This window comes from Salvelinus alpinus, chromosome 10 (genome assembly GCF_045679555.1).
Source record: "Salvelinus alpinus chromosome 10, SLU_Salpinus.1, whole genome shotgun sequence".
NCBI classification, from domain to species: Eukaryota; Metazoa; Chordata; class Actinopteri; order Salmoniformes; family Salmonidae; genus Salvelinus; species Salvelinus alpinus.
In genome coordinates this window covers 52,923,387-52,949,346 of record NC_092095.1, presented here as the reverse complement: position 1 = coordinate 52,949,346, position 25,960 = coordinate 52,923,387, and the positions used below count along the sequence as shown (strand labels likewise).

Sequence of the window (25,960 nt, the reverse complement as noted above, 5' to 3'; positions counted from 1 at the left end):
GCTAAATGTAACACTTTCAGTGTACACATGAATCCCACTAATCCGGTGTTAAATGAACCCTTTTGAGTATTGAAAAAACAACACTTCCGTGTGTGTGTGTGTACATGTGTGTGTGTACATGTGTAGACTGCAATTCTATTCAGTGTACACGGCTATGAACACCTATTTTGTGCATTTAAAGTCGCCGAAGGCATATCAGAACATCCAACATCCAACACACACAAATTCATTGATGAATACAGTTTTAATCACAATCCAGGAATACTGGTAATCATTTGTTTATCTTCACCTGACATATAAATCATAAACTATTGGGTTTTGTCTAGATTCAATCATTCAACAGAAATGCATCAAGAACAAGAAATGTCGCCTCTGAAGTCTGTCCATTGTTCATCCTGTTGCTATAGCGTATAACAGATGTGTTACAGAAAGCATTGATTTGAATGGATGCAAAACCCGATATTGCTGTCATACAATTAATATTATTTCATTAATAGAGCAACATTATAACCTAAAGAAGTAAGGGAGAAAAACAAACACAGATATCTATACCTAAATACATTTATGGCAGAACAGAACATGTTGACATTCCATAATGGGCCAGACAACATTAGAAGCCAGCAACGATGAGTGCACATAATGCATGAAACAGTGTCAGATTGAATGTGCCAATGTGACTGACCGGGATTCAAACCCAGGTCTCTTGAATGCCACAAGACTGTGTTAGCCCTCTGAGCTAAAGACTAGGCATTAGCTCTGAAGGGCTAACTCAAGTCTTTGCATCTCGGGAAAGATTACTCATCTTACACCAAGACCAAGATATTTTATTCATCTTGCACCAAGACCAAGATATTTTATTCATCTTGCACCAAGACCAAGATATTTTATTCATCTTGCACCAAGACCAAGAGAAATGACTCATCTTACACCAAGACCAAGAGAAATGACTCATCTTACACCAAGACCAAGATATTTTATTCATCTTGCACCAAGACCAAGAGAAATGACTCATCTTACACCAAGACCAAGATATTTTATTAATCTTACACCAAGACCAAGATATTTTATTCATCTTACACCAAGACCAAGATATTTTATTCATCTTGCACCAAGACCAAGATATTTTATTCATCTTGCACCAAGACCAAGATATTTTATTCATCTTACACCAAGACCAAGATATTTTATTCATCTTGCACCAAGACCAATATATTTTATTCATCTTGCACCAAGACCAAGAGAAATGACTCATCTTACACCAAGACCAAGAGATATTTCCTATCTTACACCAAGAACAAGGGATATTAGTCATCTTACACCAAGACCCAGCCAACACTGCCTCATCTACACAGTAGAGAAGAAAAACCCCAGGGTCTGTAACTGTTTAAAGGCCAGCGTGTGTAACCACACACACTCTACCATTATATCACTCAAACCCAAAACACACAACAAGCTTAATGATCAAGTAGCAAAGTATATTTACATACCAGAGATACATGTCACTACTATAAGCAATTGGCTGCAAGTTGGTAATGGTAAAATACATGGGCGCACAATTTATTCTTTATGCGTATATAAATGTGTTATATATTTGAAGACTGTCGTTGTGAATCCCAGCCATTGACCCCAGGCTGGTTGCTCTGTAACCAACCAGAGAATGGCAGTTTATCACAATCTCTTGAACTGTACTTGTAACCTGAGATACAGGTGTAAGATGATAGGGGTTAAGGTTCTTTTTCTAATCGCCACTACTCATGCGATATAACATGCATAGAGAAACAAGAGACAGTGCCATCTTGGCATGTTCTCTCGCCCAGAGCAGCATGATATGAACAATGGCAATGTTTCACCAAATATTAGCTACTTCCATGCCGTTGATTACATATCCTAATGGGATGTGTTCGACGTTTTGTTACAATCTAATGATTATGGCTCGTTGTCCTTGCCCTGTAGAACAGAATTCATGCATCAGTTGTATACTGAGAGACTAATACAACGTATGTGCTTCTTTGATAGCTGTGCAGAGTAGATTATAGAAATATAGAAATGGATGATGACGCTATGCCGTTATCAGCGGTCACAATGCCCTTGATTTACAATGCGTTTTGTTGTATTATTTATATTGGCTGTGCATTTGATAGATAGTCTCTCATGGCATTCATTGCTTATAAATCTGAAGAAAGGAATAAAAAATAAAAACAATATGTTAATTCAATAGATTTTCAAGCATTTAAAGAGGACAGAAATGTCATCGGTATTTCACATTGTCTTTTAAAACAGACAACTAATTAGACAACTCCAAATAAAAATGTGCACACTTACATCAAATCTGTTATATACATTATATTTACATTTGGAGGTCATTTCAGCAGTACAGATCAGCCAAATGCTCCAAACCAAACAAACCCTCAACCCTGCCACTTCCATGGAATGTTGTGAACAGAGGGAATCTATTTCCTACAATGCTAGTGTGCAACAGAGGGAGTTAACATACTGTAGTTATAGTCAACGTTACACCTTACAAAAATATCCGAATATTTCACAAAGACATGTTATACAGTATATAGCACAAGGCCGTTGGCAGGAGAGTTCGACAGCGATCAAAGATGGAGCTGATTTATAGGAATGCCGTCAATTTACTGAGTGAAATCCTGTCAAGCATTCACAATATCAAATAGAAAAGATGTGAACCGTGACAGATTCATTGAGGGCAGTGATGGGTATGTTTCGATTACCAATCAATATTCCAATTTCAAGACTGTTTGACAGGATTTTGAAAACGTAATGGATGCCAATTAGCAAAATCCAGAACCTGAGATATTATAACCCTCAACAGTAGACATTAATTTTCACCTGTGTTAAAATGTTATAGTTGAGTATGTAATAATAATGATAATAGTATTAATAATAATAGCAATACTACTACTACTATTACTACTAATAATAATAATACACTGTATAGACATACATAAACAGGACCACTTCACTGTAAAATATGCAAATACTGTATGTGCACTTGAAAATGATATTATCTGACCAAGACAAAAAATATATATACGTGATAAAGATGGCAAGCATCACAAAACATGAGTATATATTTTTGCATTGATCCGCATTCATAACAAATAATATGTAAATAATGATAAAGTATACATTACAATTAATTGTGTATATGCATAATACATTACATAACATTTGTATTTTATTTGGGTTTGTTAAAAAAAAAAAAAATGTTATGGTTACCTTTTCTTTCTTGCAAATTGCACATATTGAATTGGGTATAAAGATCTCCATTATCAAACTGCAGAGAGGGCAAAAAGACTGGGAAGTATACAGTCCCAGTCCTACAGTATGGGTATTTATCTACATAGTTCTGTACAAAGTTTTAAGAATTAGCAATCCACCGCAATCCACAATTTGAGTACGACTGCAAATATAAAAACTTTAACAAAGGGGTCAAAGCAGTTTGTCCGTGTTACATAGAGGCAGTCCTTTGTTTTTCGATAGCAAAACATTTCCTATCACGTAAAAAAAAAGGAGGGAAAAAATATGACAACACCACCTAACCCTAAAATCAGTCAATCAGTTGACATAATACATCCAGTAGATTAAATTAAAGAGGGAGAAAACGGAGGGGAAGATAATCCGCGACCACCTGTCGATGGCGTTTACGTCCGTCAGGTCAGGGATTTTGATTTTGAGCTGCGACGAGCGCCGCCGCAGTTTGTGCCTCTTGAGCTGGGCGTTCCTGTCGAGGCTGTGGCGAGGACCCGAGGCCCGGCTCGCCTTCCTGCACTGGACGCCGGTACCTGTGCTGGTGTTGTCAAATCCCATGACGGAGGAGTTCCTGCTGTCCGCCAGGCTGGTGGTGACCTCATTTCCTGCCACCTCGTTGTGGATCTCCAGGGTGGTCAGCAGGATATTACCGTGGGACTCCGCCTGGAGATAGAAGTAGAGGATTGATGCATGATCTGGAGCTACGACAACATGATGGTCCTGCTCTGGACAGGTTGAGATGAGAACCGGAACTATGTTCATTATAGACCCATTTAGACCTGTGGTTCTCAACCTGGTCCTGGGGACCCAAAGGGGTGCACATTTTAGTTTTTGCCCTAGCACTACACACCTGATTCAAATCATCAAAAGCCTTTTGATGAGTTGATCATTTGAATCAGCTGTGTAGTGCTAGGGCAAAAACAAAAATGTGCACCCCTTTGGGTCCCCAGGACCAGGATTGAGAACCACTGATTTAGACCAATGACATACATTGGAGAATCAGGATATGAGACTATGTAGGAATGAGAAGAAGTCACTTTGAATGAACGTTTGAATGGATAACACAGCACAATATCTGTTTTGTAGCAACACTACAGAACATAGGGCTTGCAGACTTGCATTGGACGTGCAAATGTCAAACCAGAAGTTGAAAAAAGGACAATGACAACTTGGGTAACAAGCGACACGTACAGACTCATTAAATTCTCATGCGGACATGAAAAAAAACAAAAATGTAATGTCAGTCAATTGTGACAAACAAGTCAGACAGATAGTGAAAAAATAGGTGTCCGTTGGTCAAGACTCACCGACTGTGAGACACGGAGCGTTTTTGCTCTATTAGGCTGCTTAGTCAGCTTAAGAGATGACGTTTTACCTCCTTCCTGAGGAGACTAACCACAAGAAACACAACACCATATTTATAGAATTTCTGATCTGCCGTCGTAAGAGTGTGCGGACCGCAAAGATAACGCCCGACAACTTCTTAACCTGAAACCCAAGAAACTTGGAAGAACTTTGAAGAAGTTAGAGCGTCTCGACAGAGATCTTCATGAAGACTTACCCGATTGGTGTCATATTTGGCCGCCCTCTCGTTGTTGGCCCTCTCGGCTTTCTCTGCCAGCTTCTTCTGCATCTGTGGTCCACGGCCGAAGAAGATGTAGTTGACGAAGGCGTACTCCAGCAGGGCCAGGAAGACCATGACGAAGCAGCCCATCAGGTACATGTCGATGGCCTTGACGTAGGGGATCTTGGGGAGCGTCTCTCTCAGATGGGTGTTGATGGTGGTCATGGTGAGCACAGTGGTGATCCCTGGATTACAACTGACAGTTTAAGGCAGGGTTCCCCAATTGGCCCCCCAAGTTTTCTGAGAAATGTTCATTGTTGGACATAAAGACTGTAAAAAAGCCAGGATATCAGCTCCAAGTGATTTTAATTAAATCAATCTGTTCCCAAGTAGCCCCATGCTTAATGGAGAGACACGTGATCATATACAAATGTAAGCAAGGTTTGAAAGAATTATGTTTTAGTCAAACATTATGTCTGTTTGAGATTCTTGTGGTCAATTTGCAGTCTACTAATTATTTGTACTTATGTTCCAACCAAACCACTTCCCAGAACAGAGGGGAATATTATTTGACAGAATTTTAGCCTCGGATTGCCTCGTTGTAGCCTGGTGCTCAGTCTGTTTGTGCTTTGGCCAATTAACTCCTCCTCCAAAACATGCAAGGCGTGACAATGGTAGAAGAGTTGGCTACAGTATATAACGAATGGGACTTGGTAGTCTTGTTGTGCTCTGAGCCAAAATCGGAGATAATAATCTCCCCGAATAGAAATTCAAAAGTTAGTCCTCTACTTGCCCCTCGGACACCACCAACCTCAAATAACTCGTTGAATAATTGTGTACATTCAGCCTCCAGCTGTGAGTGACATTTTAACCATGGAAGGAGTTGAATTGAATGTCTCATGTTAATTATACTACACATTCTGTCCTAAAGAAAGGCCCCTAAATGGAAACAATGCATTCTTTGCACATGCTTTATCTGTTGTCCATGCAGAAACACATATGTAGGAAAACTGACATCCAGCAAAATAGTAACATGTATTTTCTTTTACAAGAAATATAAACCATGTGCATCAGTAGCTAGTACTGTCATAAAGCAACATTGGAGGTAGTTAGAGTGTAGGATCAATCTGGCCCTTTCCTTGATTTATTGGAACATTAAAGGAGACAGTTTTAAGTATTATGGGTTTGCTGTGTGTGTGTGTGTGTGTGTGTGTGTGTGTGTGTGTGTGTGTGTGTGTGTGTGTGTGTGTGTGTGTGTGTGTGTGTGTGTGTGTGTGTTTTTCTCTCTCTGAGGAACAGCAGCATTCTCCCCTTTTGCTTTTATTCATTGCAGCGATCTCTGGGGTTTTGCTGAACGGCAGCCATGTTCTTTATCGGTGTTCCCTCTGTGGTTCTATTACTCTCTGTCCTTCACTGCACCCGCCGACCTGACAATTTAATCACAGGGCCATGTGCCCGTGGGCCTCCCTTCTTTTTCATCAGGAGACCGGACTCTCTGGGGATAAATATATTTTTATGGAGCCTCTCTCTCTCTCTCTCTCTCTCTCTCTCTCTCTCTCTCTCTCTCTCTCTCTCTCTCTCTCTCTCTCTCTCTCTCTCTCTCTCTCTCTCTCTCTCTCTCTCTCTCTCTCTCTCTCTCTCTCTCTCTCTCTCTCTCTCTCTCTCTCTCTCTCTCTCTCTCTCTCTCTCTCTCTCTCTCTCTCTCTCTCTCTCTCTCTCTCTCTCTCTCTCTCTCTCTCTCTCTCTCCTCTCTTCTCTCTCGCTCTCTCACTCTCTCTCTCGCTCTCTCTAGCCACTTTCAAAGGAAAAAATGTCAGGCATTTTGCATTTAAATAGTACCTCCCAGAGTGAGAAAGTGATAAGTACTCCACATCTGCTAACATACTGGTCTGCTACTAAACAATGAACTATATGGGTTAGTCTACTGGTAATTACTGTGGTATAGAGCCTATACTGTGCTATAGAGCCTACAGTATGTGGCCCTGTATGGCTCAGTTGGTAGAGCATAGCACTTGCACTGCCAGGGTTGTGGGTTAAATTCCCAGGGCCACCCATATGTCAAATGTATGCACGCATGACTGTAAGTCACTTTAGTGCTAAGGACTGACCATACATGATACCAAAATGATAGTTGCAGCCATGTTTTTAGGCTATACAGTGTATGTTTACCATTACATTGTTTACAAACTATGGCATAAAACAAGCCAATACATTGGTTTCTGATGGGGTACGACAGTAAGCTCATGAGGCATTTATAAGAATCAATGGGTATATATATATATATACACTCATTTAAAAGTTCAAAAATGGATCCACCAATCCCAGACTGCTCCTTTAATGTCTATCTCATTTTATGTTTCCGACAGCCTCCCTACTCTATTTCTGCTGCATAATCATTACGAAGGAGCCACTAAAGCATCGCGCATTTCAGATCCTGTAGCACTCTGCTTGCTAACGGCATTATCGATACATTATTCCCATCGTCTGTTCTCTGAAATTGGGGGTTACGAGGTTATCAAGAAATGAGATTTGGTCCACACATAAGTGTCTCTAAGTGTCAGAAGATACTCTAGTCTAAAAGTAAGGAAGTACGATCACAGAGCCTTAGCAACTCTAGAGGACATTAACCAAAGGAATACAGTACTTTAAACAGCACCAGTACACGGAACAGCTCTGGTACTTTGAACAAACTTTCGGAGTGTTACATCGCTGAACACTGCATGTACAGGTCCAGGTTACAGGTTACCCTGTAACCTGGTTAGCCAGGTTACCCTGCTTTACCTGCACCTTGCATCCTGTACACCACTGAACGCATGCAGAAGGTGAGCTACACTGAACACACTGTAGGGCCTGTGTGGCTCAGCTGGTAGAGCATGATGCTTGCAACACGCAGGTTTGTGGGTTCAAATCCCATGGGAGACCAGTATGAAAAAAAAAATGTAAATGAAAATGTATGCACTCACTACTTTAAAATCGCTCAGGATAAGAGAGTCTGCTAAAATGTACATACTGAAACTGAATGGGGAGTTTCATTTCTTTTGCTCAGAGTTATTGAGTGAAGGTACACCACGAGAGAGTGAAGAAAATGTGCTGGAACAAGATTAGGGCCAAGTGGGTCGTCTGGATTTGGAATTCACTGTAACACTGCTCCCTAATCAATTTTACCTTCAAACAATTCAATTGTTTTCCCACTGCATTGATATCTTGATTGCTGCTCTTACCGGCATGCAGCCTCCACAAAGCACCCTTCTGGGTGGCAAGGGAAATCCCATAACGATCCATCACTGAGGGAGTTAATGTTTTTCTCTGGTGGACTCCTTATTAGCAAGCCACCGGATATTGCATGCCTTTGCAAAGACCTCCCATTTCTCTGCTTTATGTTCATGAGAGAGTGCAGGGGAATCTGTCCATTCAGTAATACAGAGTAGACCATCAAAATAGAATTAGAATATAATTATCTCATGGACTAGACTGTTTTTGTGACCCTACAAAAGGGTTCCAAAAGCTTTCTTCGGTTGTCCCCTTTTTGGTTCCAGGTAGAAGAACTCTTTTTGGTTCCATGTAGAACCATCTGTGGAAAGTGTTCTACATGGAATGCAAAAGGGTTCTACCTGGAACCAAAAAGGGTTATTCAAAGGCTTATCCTATGGGGACAGCCGAATAACCCTTTTTAGTTCAAGATAGCACCTTTTTTTCTAAGACTGTATAACTAGTGGGATGTTGGGATCAGTCACAATAATAGGGAAACGGGATTCAGATACTTGTTAATATTGTACAATGTGTAACATATGGTGCTTGTACACCTACCTAATGCCACTCTTGCAGCCGAGGCATCGTAATTGATCCAGAAGGAGACCCAGGACAAGATGGTGATCAGGATGGAGGGCATGTAGGTCTGCAGGATAAAGTAGCCAATGTTCCTCTTTAGCTTGAAGCTCAAAGACAGTCGTGGGTAGGCACCTATGAAAACAGGATGTTGAGAGGTTGAATAGAATGAACGACTTCTTGGTTCGAGGAGCATACTGGAACACCTCGTGTTTTTGTTTTTGTTTCTATGGCAATGGCAGCATGGGTTGGATGTATCACCATGGAAACAAGCATCCTTGAACCATACTTCACAACAATTTGACACACGTTGGCTATGAATGCGAGGCAAATAATAAAATATTTCAATACTAACTGTGATGATAGAAAATGTTGCACTTTCAATCGACATATATTATTTTATAATTTATGCATGTATAAAAGTCTTGGCGCTTGATATGTTAGGCATTTGGTAATGTATGTATTTCTTCTCTGACCTGGCTTATGAAAAACACACTTTATGATTCATCACATATCTGTCGTCATAAATGACCATTTGAGTTGAATGTATATTGCACATTCCTTCCTCTCTGTATAGCATTAAACCAGTGATGCATGACTCTGGTCCTCAAGGGTCGTAGCGTCTGCTGGTTTTCGTCCATGTCTTGCCTTGTTAATCAGAGACGATTTAACATCTGGGTATCCAAGTGTGTGGACTCCTCAGCCAATCAATGACACTTATTGATCCATTAAGAGCCAAGGACAAATGAGTACCAGAAGGAATGCGGAACTCAAGGGTGTCAGTTGTACACCTCTAAGCGATACACCACTGTTACTACGACAAGTTGACCTAAAAATACGTTTCTTAAATGGAATGAAACGGGGATTAACATACCTGAATTTGTCCAATAGACACTCTTGTTTGCAACTGTTGGACTGATGACGTTACTTTAGCTAATATGGTGACAACGATGTAGGCTGTGTGTAGAGGTTATGATTTGGTTTGGCTTGTAAAGGTTTTTTCGCCTGGTCTCATACAGCTGATGTGTTGTGCATTGAAGTCCACAAGCGAAGGGAAAAGGTGAGAGCAGGAGAGCCCATAGATGCGAGAAGGAATACAATGTGGCTGCCATGAAAGTGAACTGTGTTTGTGTGATCAGGGGTGTATTCATTCTGGCTATTTATTTAAGCATGGGATTTGAATCACGCTAACATGGATCATACCACTCCCATTGATTTGCACACGACAATTCCTAAACAAACCAATCAAAACTCTCGGATCACAAACTATCTGGATCCATGGATTGCTGTCCATGTACTATATACGTGAGATGAGGCACATTCGTCATGGAAGGGAACTGTCCCTTTAAGAATGGTAACATTATGAGAGAAATAGTGGGAGGCGAAAGTAGGTGTTGAAAGAAGATTAGTGATACAGAGGATGTAGGTGTGCAACTAAGCGTTCACACTAGCTGTGTCTCTGGACGTTTGTCAGCGAGTGGGAGAGTACACCGTATGTTATGAGGAGGAGGAAGAGGGGGATGAGGAGGAGGAGAGGAGAGGACGGAATAGGAGGATGGTGTTGATGATGGTGATATGGTAACCATGACAACATCCATGACGACCACGACGTGAAAACTCTCATAATGTCTACCTCTACCTCTACCCCTCCAGTATCACTGCACATTGTAAATATGGTACTGGAACTGACTGACCCTGTATAAAGTATGCTTACTTACTTTCTTGTGTTTTTCTTATTTCTATTTCCTGTGTGTTTTTTTGTCATTTGTAGCACTACATTGTTATTGATGACTGCATTGTTGGGTTCAAGAAAGGCATTTCACTGAACTCGTGCACATGACATTAAAACTTGAAACTTTAAATCATTATGGCAATGTTTCCTTGTGAGCTTGGAGGAGAAAAATTGATGCTCTGGGCCTGATTTTCCACGTACATTTCTGATGCCCTGTTTCCCAGGCTGCTCCTCCATGGTGTCTCTCTTTTAAAGAGCTGAAGAAAACAGCTGGGTAATTGCCATCCTACCATCATTCACTGCTCCTGTGTGGGTCTGTGTGAGTGAAGCAAGCAACAGCAGCACATGGAGGAAAGTTGGTCTTTAGCCAGGCTCGGGGAGGGAGACAGGCCTTTGAAGTATGATGCAGGGGTCCTCAGAGGAGCCAGGGAGAGGGGAGACAGGGGGCCACACTGAGGAGCCAGGGAGAGGGGAAAGAGTATAGAGGGGGCCAGACTGGACAGTAAACTTTAATGGCTGCCATCAGGGACTCAAATAAAAGGTAGGGATGGTGAGGGGTTCTCACATACAAGCAAGTGCATATACTGTAAATACAAACTCTCACAACCTGACATGCATGTGCCCGCATACACGGACATGCACGCACCCACGCACCAAATGATGTCAAGGATACCGATAACATTTCATCCGAACTGGAAGATACAGCCACTAGAAAACTGAAGTAGCAGTGAGGAGTTTCATAGTGGAGCACTGGTTGGGTAAAAAGCGAAATGGAAAATAACATGGTAAAGATTTGTGTTTTCTGAGAATGTGATTTTTTTTTAAAAAGGGCTTTACCTGTGGAAAAGACAACGTTTCTGGACACCAGCTTGTAGTCCACTATGGAGAACTGTGGCAGCTCAATGCGTGTCACCCCCGTCACCGCATTGTCTCCTCCCTTCCAGTAGAACTCAATGTCATCTGTCGTGTATCCATCTGAACCACAGAAAGAAAGACAGGGTTAGAATGAACCTACTGGAGTTGGATACCATGTGACGAAACTAAGTCACAGATCATTAAATCTCCACTCACTCAATTGAACTGCTAAAAAGGCCCAGTGCCATCAAAAACATGATTTGCCTGTGTTTTATATACACTGAGTATACAAAACAATAAGAACACCTGCTCTTTCCATGACATAGACTGACCTGGCGAATCCAGGTGAAAGCTATGCTCCATTGTTGAAGTTACTTGTTAAATCCACTTCAATCAGTGTAGACGAAGGGGAGGAGACAGGTTAAAGAAGGATTTTTAAGCATTGAGATAAATGAGACATGGCAATGTGTATATGTGCCATTCAGATGGTGAATGGGCAAGACAAAAAATGTAAGTGCCTTTGAACGGGGTATGCAAGTAGGTGCCAGGCACACCTGTTTGTGTCAGAAACTGCAAAGCTGCTGGGTTTTTCATGCTCGACAGTTTCCAATGTGTATCAAGAATGGTCCACCACCCAAAGGACATCCAGCCAACTTGACACAACTGTCAAGTTGGCTGGATGTCCTTGCCTCGATGAATTGAGTCCTTGCCCCGACAAATTGAGGCTGTTATGATGGGGGGGTTCAACTCAATATTAGGAAGGTGTTCCTAATGCTTGTATAATCAGTGTTTATTTCCACATTCAAAGGTTGCAATAATACTCTGAAATTGTGAAAATTATGATAATAGCCTTTTAGCGTAGGAGTTATTTGAAAAGATCGCCTGAAATTTCAGCCTGTTTTGGTGGCATGGAGTTTTGGCCTTCCTGGTGACATCACCATGTGGTAAAATAGTATCATAGACGAATAAGAAAGAGAGTTCCAAACATCTCTGCCATTAACAGTTTTCCGTTTTCCCCTCCCCACTCCGACCACACCCAGGGAGTCAATTTTTGTTTCAAAGGGGGGGGGGGGTCAAAATCTAAAGTAACAGTCAGTATCTGGTGTGGCCACCAGCTGCAGTAAGTACTGTGAAGAGCACCTTTTGCCAGTCCTGTCTGGTCCAGCGATGGTGGGTTTGTGCCCATAAGCGACGTTGTCGCCGGTGATGTCTAGTGAGGACCTGCCTTACAACAGGCCTACAAGCTCTCAGTCCAGCCTCTCTCAGCCTATTGGGAACAGTCTGAGCACTGATGGAGGGATTATGCGTTCCTGGTATAACAACTCGGGCAGTTGTTGTTGCCATCCTGTACCTGTCCTGCAGGTGTGATGTTCGGATGTACCGATCCTGTGCAGGTGTTGTTACACGTGGTCTGCCACTGTGAGGACGATCAGCTGTCCATCCTGTCTCCCTGTAGCGCTGTCTTAGACGTCTCACAGTACGGACATTGCAATTTATTGCCCTGGCCACATCTGCAGTCCTCATGCCTCCTCGCAGCATGCCTAAGTCACGTTCACGCAGATGAGCAGGGACCCTGGGTATCTTTCTTTTGGTGTTTTTCAGAGTCAGTAAAAAGGCCTCTTCAGTGTCCTAAGTTTTCATAACTGTGACCTTAATTGCCTCCGGTCTGTAAGCTGTTAGTGTCTTCACGACCGTTCCACAGGTGCATGTTCATTAACTGTTAATGGTTCATTAAACAAGCATGGGAAGCAGTGTTAAACCCTTCACAATGAAGATCTGTGAAGTTATTTGAATTTTTACAAATTATCTTTGAAAGACAGGGTCCTGAAAAAGGGACGTTTCTTTTTTTGCTGAGTTTATAAATAGTACTTATACTGAAATCTTACACTTGATTTCTTTTTTATACTGAAATATTGAAATACTGAAATGTAATACTGAAATAGTCATTTCAGAGATTGATGGTATTGAGGTCACTCACAGCTCTCGATCTCCAGAGTGCAGTTCTGCTCGTCCAGAGGGTACCTCCTCAGGTCCATCATACAGGCTGCCGTCGTTGTGATCCTGAGGTCAACACACACACACACAAGGGGGAAGAGGATCACATTAACTTAAGCTTTACCGGAGCCCACACACACATTCTCCATCCAGAGTGTCTGCTGTGGATCCACCTTAACTTCTCATCTGTGCATGAAACCATATAATTACAGTGTAATGTTATTCACCGTGACGTTATGATCTCCTGAATAACCACAGTCAACTCCACAGAGAGAAAGGACAGCTCTCTGTTCCCACTTGTAAGCAAGAAGAGCTGAAACTGAATACATTCCAGTATAGACTATAATTGTTGAAGAGAAACTATATATGTGCATATATATGTGCAGTTGGTATTAGGTTCAGCCAGGTAGACCAGATTACCTTAAAACCTCTAACGAGTCACAAACCCGGATCCGGGATCCCCCCCATCAAAAAAGCTGACTAGCATAGCCTAGCCTAAAGCCACAGGGATATCATATAATAAAATGTTCATGAAATCACAAGTCCAAGACACCAAATGAAAGATACACATCTTGTGAATCCAGCCATCATTTCTGATTTTTAAAATGTTTTACAGGGAAGACACAATATGTATTTCTATTAGCTAACCACCATAGCAAAAGACACAACTTTTTTTTCTCCACCATTTTTTTCCTGCATAGGTAGCTATCACAAATTCGACCAAATAAAGATAGAAATAGTCACTAACCAAGAAACAACTTCATCAGATGACAGTCTGATAACATATTTATTGTATAGCATATGTTTTGTTAGAAAAATGTGCATATTTCAGGTATAAATCACAGTTCTACATTGCAGCTGCAATCTGAAATAGCGCCGAAGCAGCCAGAATAATTACAGAGACCAACGTCAAATACTTAAATACTCATCATAAAACATTTCTGAAAAATATATGGTGTACAGCAAATGAAAGACAAACATCTTGTGAATCCAGCCAATATTTCCGATTTTTTAAGTGTTTTACAGCGAAAACACAATATAGCATTATATTAGCTTACCACAATAGCCAGAAACACAAGCCATTTACCAGCAGCAAAGGTTAGCGATCGTAACAAACCAGCAAAAGATATATAATTTTTGACTAACCTTCATAAACTTCATCAGATGACAGTCCTGTAACATCATATTACACAATGCATATAGGGTTTGTTCGAAAATGTAGCGGCACAAATCGTGGTTATACAATGTGATTAGTAGCCAAACTTCAAGCAATCTGTCCGGCGCCATCTTGGAGAGGCACCTAATCTAATCAATAACTAATCATAAACTTGACTAAAAAATACAGGTTGGACAGCAAATGAAAGATACATTAGTTCTTAATGCAACCTCTGTGTTAGATTTTTAAAATTAACGTTACTACGACATACAGCGTGCGTTAAAGCGAGACCGCACCGAAATTAATGGCGGAATAGTAGTTTTACATTTTTCAACAGAACAATGAATTAACATCATAAATAGTTCTTACTTTTTGATGAGCTTCCATCAGAATCTTGGGCAAGTTGTCCTTTGTCCATAATAATCGTTGCTCGGCTGTAGAATGTTGTCTTCAACCGTGTAATTAGCAGCAAACATTAGCTATGTGGCCCAGACATGCCCAACTCTTCAAAACGCAGGACAAAGAAAATTCAGAAAATCGCAATATACTCATATAAACTGATATAACTCGGTTTAAAATAACTACGTTATGATGTTTCTAACACCTATATCGAATAAAATCAGAGCCGGATATATCTAACGCCGATAACGTGAGCTTCTCAGAATGCCATCCTGAGGTCTGTCTTGCGTCATGGCGAACGATGAAAAGGGTGCACCCCTCGTGCCAAGCCTATTTATACTGCCTCAGATCTACCTAGCAACCACATTCCAATTCTCAACGCTTGCTGACATCTAGGGGAAATCGCATGCAGTGCTTGTCGACCAATAGAATAATTGCAAATTATTTAACTGACCCAGGAACAGAGTTTCCAATTTCAGATTTCTCACTTCCTGACAGGAAGATTGCTCCAACTCGAGTTCTGTTTTACTCACAGATATAATTCAAACGGTTTTAGAAACTAGAGAGTGTTTTCTATCCAATAGTAATAATAATATGCATATTGTACGAGCAAGAATTGAGTACGAGGCAGTTTAATTTGGGAACAAATTTTTTACAAAGTCGAAATGGCCCCCCCTATTGACAAGAAGTTTTAAGATACGACGAAATTCAGAACCAGAACTCATCATCACTGTACACTCACGTCTCGGTTACTTTACTGGACAGGTAATGTAACATCTGAACATTCCACATAGTAATGTCTGGAGATCCTACTCTGGCATTCCATTCCATACATTATCACTCACAGTTGGACCGTATGTTTCAGGGTGAGTGATTGATTGAGTTGGGATAATAACAAGTGGACTGTGGTCCCGTATGGCTCAGTTGGTGGCGCAGGGTGTTGCAGCGCCAAGATAATAGGTTCGTTCCCCGGGCCACCCATACGGAAAATGTACGCACGCATGACTGTAAGTCGCTTTGGATAAAAGCGTCTGTTAAATGGTATAGATATGAACACTAGGGGCTTTGTCCTTTTGGTCAGGTCATGCGGTTGAATATTTCCGGTACAACAGCGATTGATCTTCCTCACGTGCCCTCGGCTTGAAGAAGTCAGAAACGAACCATGTTTGCACAAGTTGCTGAATTCCTGGACTCCGTTAGTGAAGCTGTGACCATTAAGACAGTTCAAGCTCCACAATCTAAAACATTACGTCATATATGTCTTTATGGATAAGAATGCTCGATCAAATAGCTATACTGTCATCTCAGAATTGCATTAAATCCAGACGAGTGTGTTTGTCAGAAACTAGTAGCTAATAGACAAGATGGATGCGCACGTGCAACCATGCGCGCACACACACACACACACACACACACACACACACACACACACACACACACACACACACACACACACACACACACACACACACACACACACACACACACACACACACACACACACACACACACACACACACACACAGGAAGTACATGCACGCACGCACACTCACAACCACACACACTTATCCACATAAGCACACGCACACACACACACACACACACCCACACACAACTAATAACACAATTCTACATGAGCTGTACACGGGGTCAAGCTCATGCACCCACATACAGTGGGGAGAACAAGTATTTGATACACTGCCGATTTTGAAGGTTTTCCTACTTACAAAGCATGTAGAGGTCTGTAATTTTTATCATAGGTACACTTCAACTGTGAGAGACGGAATCTAAAACAAAAATCCAGAAAATCACATTGTATGATTTTTAAGTAATTAATTTGCATTTTATTGCATGACATAAGTATTTGATCACCTACCAACCAGTAAGAATTCCGGCTCTCACAGACCTGTTAGTTTTTCTTTAAGAAGCCCTCCTGTTCTCCACTCATTACCTGTATTAACTGCACCTGTTTGAACTCGTTACCTGTATAAAAGACACCTGTCCACACACTCAATCAAACAGACTCCAACCTCTCCACAATGGCCAAGACCAGAGAGCTGTATAAGGACATCAGGGATAAAATTGTAGACATGCAACAGGCTGGGATGGGCTACAGGACAATAGGCAAGCAGCTTGGTGAGAAGGCAACAACTGTTGGCGCAATTATTAGAAAATGGAAGAAGTTCAAGATGACGGTCAATCACCCTCGGTCTGGGGCTCCATGCAAGATCTCACCTCGTGGGGCATCAATTATCATGAGGAAGGTGAGTTATCAGCCCAGAACTACACGGCAGGACCTGGTCAATGACCTGGAGAGAGCTGGGACCACAGTCTCAAAGAAAACCATTAGTAACACACTACACCGTCATGGATTAAAATCCTGCAGCGCACGCAAGGTCCACATGCTCAAGCCAGCGCATGTCCAGGCCCGTCTGAAGTTTGCCAATGACCATCTGGATGATCCAGAGGAGGAATGGGAGAAGGTCATGTGGTCTGATGAGACAAAAATAGAGCTTTTTGGTCTAAACTCCACTCGCCGTGTTTGGAGGAAGAAGAAGGATGAGTACAACCCCAAGAACACCATCCCAACCGTGAAGCATGGAGGTGGAAACATCATTCTTTGGGGATGCTTTTCTGCAAAGGGTACAGGATGACTGCACCGTATTGAGGGGAGGATGGATGGGGCCATGTATCGCGAGATCTTGGCCAACAACCTCCTTCCCTCAGTAAGAGCATTGAAGATGGGTCGTGGCTGGGTCGTGGCTGGGTCTTCCAGCATGACAACGACCCGAAACACACAGCCAGGGCAACTAAGGAGTGGCGCCGTAAGAAGCATCTCAAGGTCCTGGAGTGGCCTAGCCAGTCTCCAGACCTGAACCCAATAGAAAATCTTTGGAGGGAGCTGAAAGTCCGTATTGCCCAGCGACAGCCCCGAAACCTGAAGGATCTGGAGAAGATCTGTATGGAGGAGTGGGCCAAAATCCCTGCTGCAGTGTGTGCAAACCTGGTCAAGAACTACAGGAAACGTATGATCTCTGTAATTGCAAACAAAGGTTTCTGTACCAAATATTAAGATCTGCTTTTCTGATGTATCAAATACTTATGTCATGCAATAAAATGCAAATTAATTACTTAAAAATCATACAATGTGATTTTCTGGATTTTTGTTTTAGATTCCGTCTCTCATAGTTGAAGTGTACCCATGATAGAAATTACAGACCTCTACATGCTTTGTAAGTAGGAAAACCTGCAAAATCGGCAGTGTATCAAATACTTGTTCTCCCCACTGTATTTGAAAAATACATATTTCAACAAAGCATGACAATGTACACGCTACTGCACCAATATGTCGAGGGGAAAGCTAAACTGAGCCTATAGGAAGGGATTATATTTACTAGCCAAAAACATAGCAGCTGGTGGCCTAGAGGTGGTCCAGTGGTCTAAGCCACTGCCTCCGGAACACAAAGATCACTGCAGCATGGTTAAAAATCTGGTCCACTGCTATTTCTGGGCTCTCTCCTCTAGTATTCCTCTCTGTCTATGCTATCCAATAAACAGACAAAAAAGAGAGGAGTGGAAATGCCCCACTTCTTTAAAAACACATAAAAAACCTAGCAGCTCATACACCACACAGCATTTATTACTATAAAATAATCAAATTAAAGATTATGATATCCCTTCAAATGAATCAGTCTTGGATGCATTCATCTAGAACCCATTGATTCCACTGCTTTGGAACCCACCTCAGGCCGTAGAGCACTGTTCCATCCGGGTGGAGGCGGATCATGCGGTTCTTGACCGTCACACCGTGGACGAAGGACTTCTTGTCATTCAGGAAGTAGGTGTCAGGGACCCAGAGTGAATCTGCTACCCGGTTATCCAGGGTGAGGTTCAGCGGGATCCCTAAGTACGCCAGCCTCTTGTCCCTCCAGTACTGCTGGAAGTACATGGTTAAAGTGTAGTCCTGGAAGGAGATTAACATATGGTGATGTTAGTATACTGTAGTATATTCACTTCCTTATTTTTGATTGACATACAGTGCGTGTGTGTGTGTGTGTGTGTGTGTGTGTGTGTGTGTGTGTGTGTGTGTGTGTGTGTGTGTGTGTGTGTGTGTGTGTGTGTGTGTGTGTGTGTGTGTGTGTGTGTGTGTGTGTGTGTTTCTTGAGGCTGCACCCCATAGTTCTGAGAATGATTGTGGAGTTTACAGTCACAAGCTGTCAGAATGGTGAGGGGTAAGGTTGCAACGTGGTGGCACACAGTACTCTACTCTGACCCATCCCCATGCCTACCAAACTGGTTTTCCAAATTTTATCTCAGACCCACTCAACCCACTCCACTCCTCCTCAATACCGACCCTCTGTGTCAAAATGGCCGACGCAGTAGAAGGCTTCCCACCAGGCAGCAGTGGCATGGCTGTGTGTGGCATGGCCGTGTGATTCAGCCACAGTCCTAATGGTGATTACACAACAGCCATACTGTAGGCAGGGCCAGGCTGTACCAGGAGTCTGTCCAAGTGGCTCCGCCACACACTCCAAAATACCCGACAGCAATGTGTTTCTCGCTCTACGCCAGCAGCACTGTTATGAGTGGAGCCAACCACATGGTCTCTGACTAAAGCCAATTACATTGTGTGGTATTGGGTCCAATATTTCAGTGCACAGCCTACTCAGTCCTTGCAGCTCGCTATGGAGGGGAGCCAGAGGCAGGACGTCATGCCAATTGAAACTGAGGGGGCACGTACTCCCTCCATTTGATCAGTTTTTAGGATAAAGAGATACAAAATGTACACTAAATGTATGACTCTCTACACCTCCAACCAGCTGTTCAATGATGTCCCTGGAGATTATTTCAGGTATTTCAAGATGGGAGTGTTCCAGGGGTGAGAATTGTAAACCAGTCAGGGATGTAGTTTTAGATAAGTCTTTACATGAAAGAGCATGAATGATTTAAATAACCACTGTAGCCGGGTCCTGCATTCAAAGCAGCAGCTGCCTTGGAATTCTTATAAATCTTGCACGCGGACAATCACAGATCATTTCAAATAAAGGAGTAGTTGCTCACCTTGTGAAGTCTGACTCTGAATCAGACAGTTTATCACACTGATGCTGTCATGCTACAGTGGCAATTGTGGTAATCTCCTTAAAGGAGGAATCTGCAGTTTCAATTCCGTTCAAAGTATCAACCTGGAAGTACTGAGGGGAAGGCTCTTTACAATTTTACTGCACACTGTTTAGCTGTGTGTGCGTGTGTGTGTGTGTGTGTGTGTGTGTGTGTGTGTGTGTGTGTGTGTGTGTGTGTGTGTGTGTGTGTGTGTGTGTGTGTGTGTGTGTGTGTGTGTGTGTGTGTGTGTGTGTGTGTGTGTGTGTATTGGCTTGAATTTATTTTCATTCAATAACGCACCCTGTAAGGACTTATCAGTCATGGTTGTCCATATTACTGCGATTTTACTGCTACTACATTCACCAAGAAAGCATTTTTTTGTCATTCTGTAATTCATTTAGTGACCTAATGACCTGATGACACTGGGTGCGTCCCAAATGGCATCCTATTCCTCACATAGTGGGCCCTGGTCAAAAGTAGGGCGCACTGTATAGGGAATAGGGTGCCATTTGGGACACAGCCCTGGTGGGAGTTGAACCTGCTCTTGTTTGGTGGCGTCGTTTATTCAGCCTACAGTGTGTGATGATCCCTGCATACTGACCGACGCAGTAGCCTACTAGTCTCATTTGTCGTTGCATCTGCTCCCTGTCTCCAACAGACGCTCCTCGTTATCAAACTAGCTTATCATGATCATGCTTTCACACAAAACCACTCTTTATGGAACCGGCCCCATCCCACCAACAACGTCCGTAATTCTATGGTCACACCCCTTGACGTAAATCTGTGTACTTTTAGTGCATTTACAAACGGGCTCCTTATGACATCACGCATTCGTAGAAAGATGAATTTATGCGTAGCCCCCAAGGTCATTAGCCAATACAATAGCAACTGATATTGTGAGTAGCTATGTCAGGCTTATTTTCATGCGGTCCCCACATGCCATCATGTACTGTCTACACAAACACAACCTCTGTACGGTCCTTAGCTATATATTATCATACAGATTGACGTAAATCAAAGGAGATATTCATAGTGCAGTGGCAATAGTCAGCTAACGGTTTGTGACGGACTGATCGCAAACATTCTCTATGTCGAGTACAGTATGTCGCTCATAGCTCAACTGAAGTCTCTAGGCTAAAACACCTTTGGATAGTGTGAGAAATAATAGCCACCTTAATAACCATAGTAACCATCAATAACAGCATACTAAGGCCAACAGCGATAACCTACACGAACAGTGATCCTCAAAATTGCAAATGCAGTTATAAAAACAAATCAATGCAGCCAATTCGGGTTACACGTGATCATCATTTATCAATCAAAACTCAGTCAAGAATCATTTGACGCAGTCGGTCATTTTCAAAGCAATTCCACAGGCTTCCCCACGAGATTTCTTCTTGGAAGCCCATTTTTCACTGCGGGAAATCACCCTCTCTCCCCACTTCTGTGGTGAACCTCAGCCGCATATTAAAAATAGCATGCATGGTCTCTGTTCTACTCTAAGGGCCTTTAGTAGGAGGAGCTGATTACCCCCAGAAATGATCTTACATACACTATGAGAGGGGAGACCCAGAGCCATACAGTGAGGGAAAAAAGTATTTGATCCCCTGCTGATTTTGTACGTTTGCCCACTGACAAAGAAATGATCAGTCTATAATTTTAATGGTAGGTTTATTTGAACAGTGAGAGACAGAATATCAACAAAAAAATCCAGAAAAACGCATGTCAAAAATGTTATGAATTGATTTGCATTTTAATGAGGGAAATAAGTATTTGACCCCTCTGCAAAACATGACTTACTACTTGGTGGCAAAACCCTTGTGGCAATCACAGAGGTCAGACGTTTCTTGTAGTTGGCCACCAGGTTTGCACACATCTCAGGAGGGATTTTGTCCCACTCCTCTTTGCAGATCTTCTTCAAGTCATTAAGGTTTCGAGGCTGACGTTTGGCAACTCGAACCTTCAGCTCCCTCCACAGATTTTCTATGGGATTAAGGTCTGGAGACTGGCTAGGCCACTCCAGGACCTTAATGTGCTTCTTCTTGAGCCACTCCTTTGTTGCCTTGGCCGTGTGTTTTGGGTCATTGTCATGCTGGAATACCCATCCACGACCCATTTTCAATACCCTGGCTGAGGGAAGGAGGTTTTCACCCAAGATTTGACGGTACATGGCCCCGTCCATCATCCCTTTGATGCGGTGAAGTTGTCCTGTCCCTTTAGCAGAAAAACACCCCCAAAGCATAATGTTTCCACCTCCATGTTTGACGGTGGGGATGGTTTCTTGGGGTCATAGGCAGCATTCCTCCTCCTCCAAACACGGCAAGTTGGGTTGATGCCAAAGAACTCCATTTTGGTCTCATCTGACCACAACACGTTCACCCAGTTGTCCTCTGAATCATTCAGATGTTCATTGGCAAACTTCAGACGGGCATGTATATGTGCTTTCTTGAGCAGGGGGACCTTGCGGGCGCTGCAGGATTTCAGTCCTTCACGGCATAGTGTGTTACCAATTGTTTTCTTGATGACTATGGTCCCAGCTGCCTTGAGATCATTGACAAGATCCTCCTGTGTAGTTCTGGGCTGATTCCTCACCGTTCTCATGATCATTGCAACTCCATGAGGTGAGATCTTGCATGGAGCCCCAGGCTGAGGGAGATTGACAGTTCTTTTGTGTTTCTTCCATTTGCGAATAATCACAGAAACTGTTGTCACCTTCTCACCAAGCTGCTTGGCGATGGTCTTGTAGCCCATTCCAGCCTTGTGTAGGTCTACAATCTTGTCCCTGACATCCTTGGAGAGCTCTTTGGTCTTGGCCATGGTGGAGAGTTTGGAATCTGATTGATTGATTGCTTCTGTGGACAGGTATCTTTTATACAGGTAAGAAACTGAGATTAGGAGCACTCCCTTTAAGAGTGTGCTCCTAATCTCCGTTCGTTACCTGTATGAAAGACACCTGGGAGCCAGAAATCTTTTTGATTGAGAGGGGGTCAAATACTTATTTCCCTCATTAAAATGCAAATCAATTTATAACATTTTTGACATGCATTTTTCTGGATATTTTTGTTGTTATTCTGTCTCTCACTGTTCAAATAAACCTACCATTAAAATTATAGACTGATAATTTCTTTGTCAGTGGGCAAACGTACAAAATCAGCAGGGGATCAAATACTTTTTTCCCTCACTGTATATGGAGATGTAATGGATACTAATGGCTTCTAAACACACAGAGCTTTGGCTGCGATAACAATGGATCTCTCTGTATGTGCATTAGTGGGGTTTGATAGATAAATCAGGATTAAAATGGTGATAAAAGGCTTGATACAGGATTTACAAGTGATTGACAAGGGGCAGGAAGTGACCAAGAATTACACAGAAGACTGAAGGGATAAATAACTGCCTGTGTACACCGACACAAGCAACATGATATGATGCTGGGCCAAAGCATTGCACCGGAAATGTGGGCACTTATCTTCAGCTTTTGCCATGCCCAAAAGGAAACACTCGCGCACGCACGCACGCACGCGCACACACACACACACACACACACACACACACACACACACACACACACACACACACACACACACACACATACACACACACACACACACACTCTATAGACGTTGTAGAGGGATCATGCTACTGCAGAGAGCTGGCTTCATGGATCGATAGAATCATGTCCGATAGCAATCATAAATGATAAAGTGGGGGTCAGCGTTGAAGCATAACCCCATTACTCCTCTTTTAACTCTCCAACAGCACTCTGGGAAATACGGCCTTAACTTCAGGAGACCAATTGCCTCACAACCCCTAGCAGACCTGTCAATATTCATAAGGGTTATAATGGTGCACTTTGACATCTGGTTACACATAGTCCCTGATGGAACGTTAAAATGAACCTATATGTAAATTACAGGGTCAGTATGGTCTATGGGCAGGATTTCTTCAGATAGACACAGAGAAAAGCAAACAGTAATGACAGGAACAGTTGGAGAGAGGAAAAATCTCCACTTCATATGACAGATTTTCTGCACCCACACACCCACACACACTCTGCAGAGGGACTTGTACTGACGGCTGGTTACTCGGGCTATCTCAGAGTGAATTCAAAGCGTTATCTATTTCTGCAGTCCCTTACGGGTTCGTATCTCCTCCATACGACACACAATAAGCGTGTCATACAACAACAACTTGACTGAAGCTACCCTAAAACATTTCTTCTCTTTCTTCTCCAGTTGCCTGAGATTCAACTAACCTGAAATGGACAGTAATTTAAGTAAAAATCTATTGTTCAATAAACTGCGGAAATATAACAAAGGAAGTGCACAGTGGCCATCCAGATTGTTCATAAATTTTCTTTGGTCAATACTGTTTTTCAAGTTATTACATCACCTGGGTGCAGTCAACACACAGTCATACAGTTAGTGCTCGTAATTACCCTAGTTCCCATGGTAACTGATGGCTACGGCTATGACAGTCACTCCCCTGCCTCCTCCATGCAGTGTTAAGAGTAGAGAGAAAACATCCCTTTGGAAGACAAACTGCAAATGTAGCCATCACTGAGGTTCTCACAGAGAGAGAGAGAACAGCTTATTAACCAAAGATCACTGACTATACACAAAAGCAGAATTTACCTACACATGTAGGCCCAGCCAGTGTTTTAGAGCTAATTCTGCCATTTCAAAGATACAGAGTCCCCACGGGACTACATATTATCTTCAAAGAGATTCTTCTATCAAAGTGAAAGAGGAGCATCTCATTTGCACATTTCCTACAGGCTACTTCCATTGTCGCGGCGCAAAAGTGCCTCCTGTTCCAAGGTAGACAACTGTCCCTGGTTTCAGGAAGATCAAAGCACATTAATGGTTTACTTGGTCGGGTTACAGTGCTTACTAGAAGGATCGCAATCACTACAGGACCAGGGTCCATATGTGTCAAGTGTCATAAAAGGAGGAGTGCTGATCCAGGTTTGGGTCCTTCGTGTCAACGTCATCTCCTTTATTATGATCTAAAGGGCAAAACAGATCCTCGATCAGCGTCCTGAGACACTTGAACATCCTCCAGGATGAATATTACATCATCCAAAACTTGTTGTCTTAATTGAACATCATCCAGAACATCCATTATGTACTCAGTGAATTAATTAGTTCATCTTTTTCTTCTGTTTGTCTCTCTGTATTTTCCTTTTTGCGTCTTGTTCTTGAGAATATCACGTGTATGATAAACCCGAGACTTGGACTGTTCTCCGTGCTCCTGTAATAAATTTAAATTGATTAGAGGTATTACTCCATTACACTGCAGTCCATTGATTATTTATTGCCATTACCATTTGTATGCATCTATTTATCCTGCTACCGGTCACTATTACACTATTACATTGTCAGAGCAAAAACCAAGCCATGAGGTCGAAGGAATTGTCCTTAAAGCTCAGAGACAGGATTGTGTTAAGGCACAGATCTGGGGAAGGGTACCCCAAACTTTCTGCAGCATTGAAGGTCCCCAAGAACACAGTGGCCTCAATCATTCTTAAATGGTAGAAGTTTGGAACCTCCAAGACTCTTCCTAGAGCTGGCCGCCCGGCCAAACTGAGCAATCGCGGGAGAAGGGCCTTTGTCAGGGAGATGACCAAGAACCCGATGGTCACTTTGACAGAGCTCTAGAGTTCCTCTGTGGAGATGCGAGAACCTTCCAGAAGGACAACTATCTCTGCAGCACTCCACCAATCAGGCCTTTATGGTAGAGTGGCCAGACTGAAGCCACTCCTCAGTAAAAGGGACATGACAGCAGGCTTGGAGTTTTCCAAAAGGCAAGAGAAACACAATTCTCTGCTCTGATGAAACCAAGATTGAACTCTTTGGCCTGAATGCCAAGCGTCACTTTTGGAGGAAACCTGGAACCATCCCTACAGTGAAGCATGGTGGTGGTTGCTGTCACGTTCTGACCTTAGTTCCTTTTTTATGTCTCTATTTTGGTTTGGTCAGGGCGTGAGATGGGGTGGGCATTCTATGTTTTGTTTCTATGTTTTGTATTTCTGTGTTTGGCCTGGTATGGTTCCCAA

General features: G+C 42.5%; 1 protein-coding gene across 4 annotated transcripts in view; it reads right to left on the bottom strand.

Moving 5' to 3' along the window:
* Positions 1-225: 225 nt before the first annotated feature.
* Positions 226-25,960, bottom strand: part of LOC139532243 (gamma-aminobutyric acid receptor subunit beta-3-like) — a 31,162-nt gene continuing 5,427 nt past the window's right edge. For 2 of the 4 annotated variants that reach the window (XM_071329621.1, XM_071329619.1), the window contains exons 4-10: positions 18,546-18,766; positions 13,231-13,313; positions 11,235-11,372; positions 8,648-8,800; positions 4,838-5,085; positions 4,584-4,667; positions 226-3,939 (exon numbers count right to left, since the gene is read on the bottom strand). In XM_071329621.1, the coding sequence (XP_071185722.1) occupies positions 3,583-3,939; positions 4,584-4,667; positions 4,838-5,085; positions 8,648-8,800; positions 11,235-11,372; positions 13,231-13,313; positions 18,546-18,766 (1,284 nt within the window). In that variant the 3' untranslated portion in view covers positions 226-3,582. Of the gene's footprint in view, positions 4,070-4,583; positions 4,668-4,790; positions 5,086-8,647; positions 8,801-11,234; positions 11,373-13,230; positions 13,314-18,545; positions 18,767-25,960 lie in introns of all 4 variants that reach the window. The other 2 variants (XM_071329622.1, XM_071329620.1) reach the window with 2 other exon arrangements.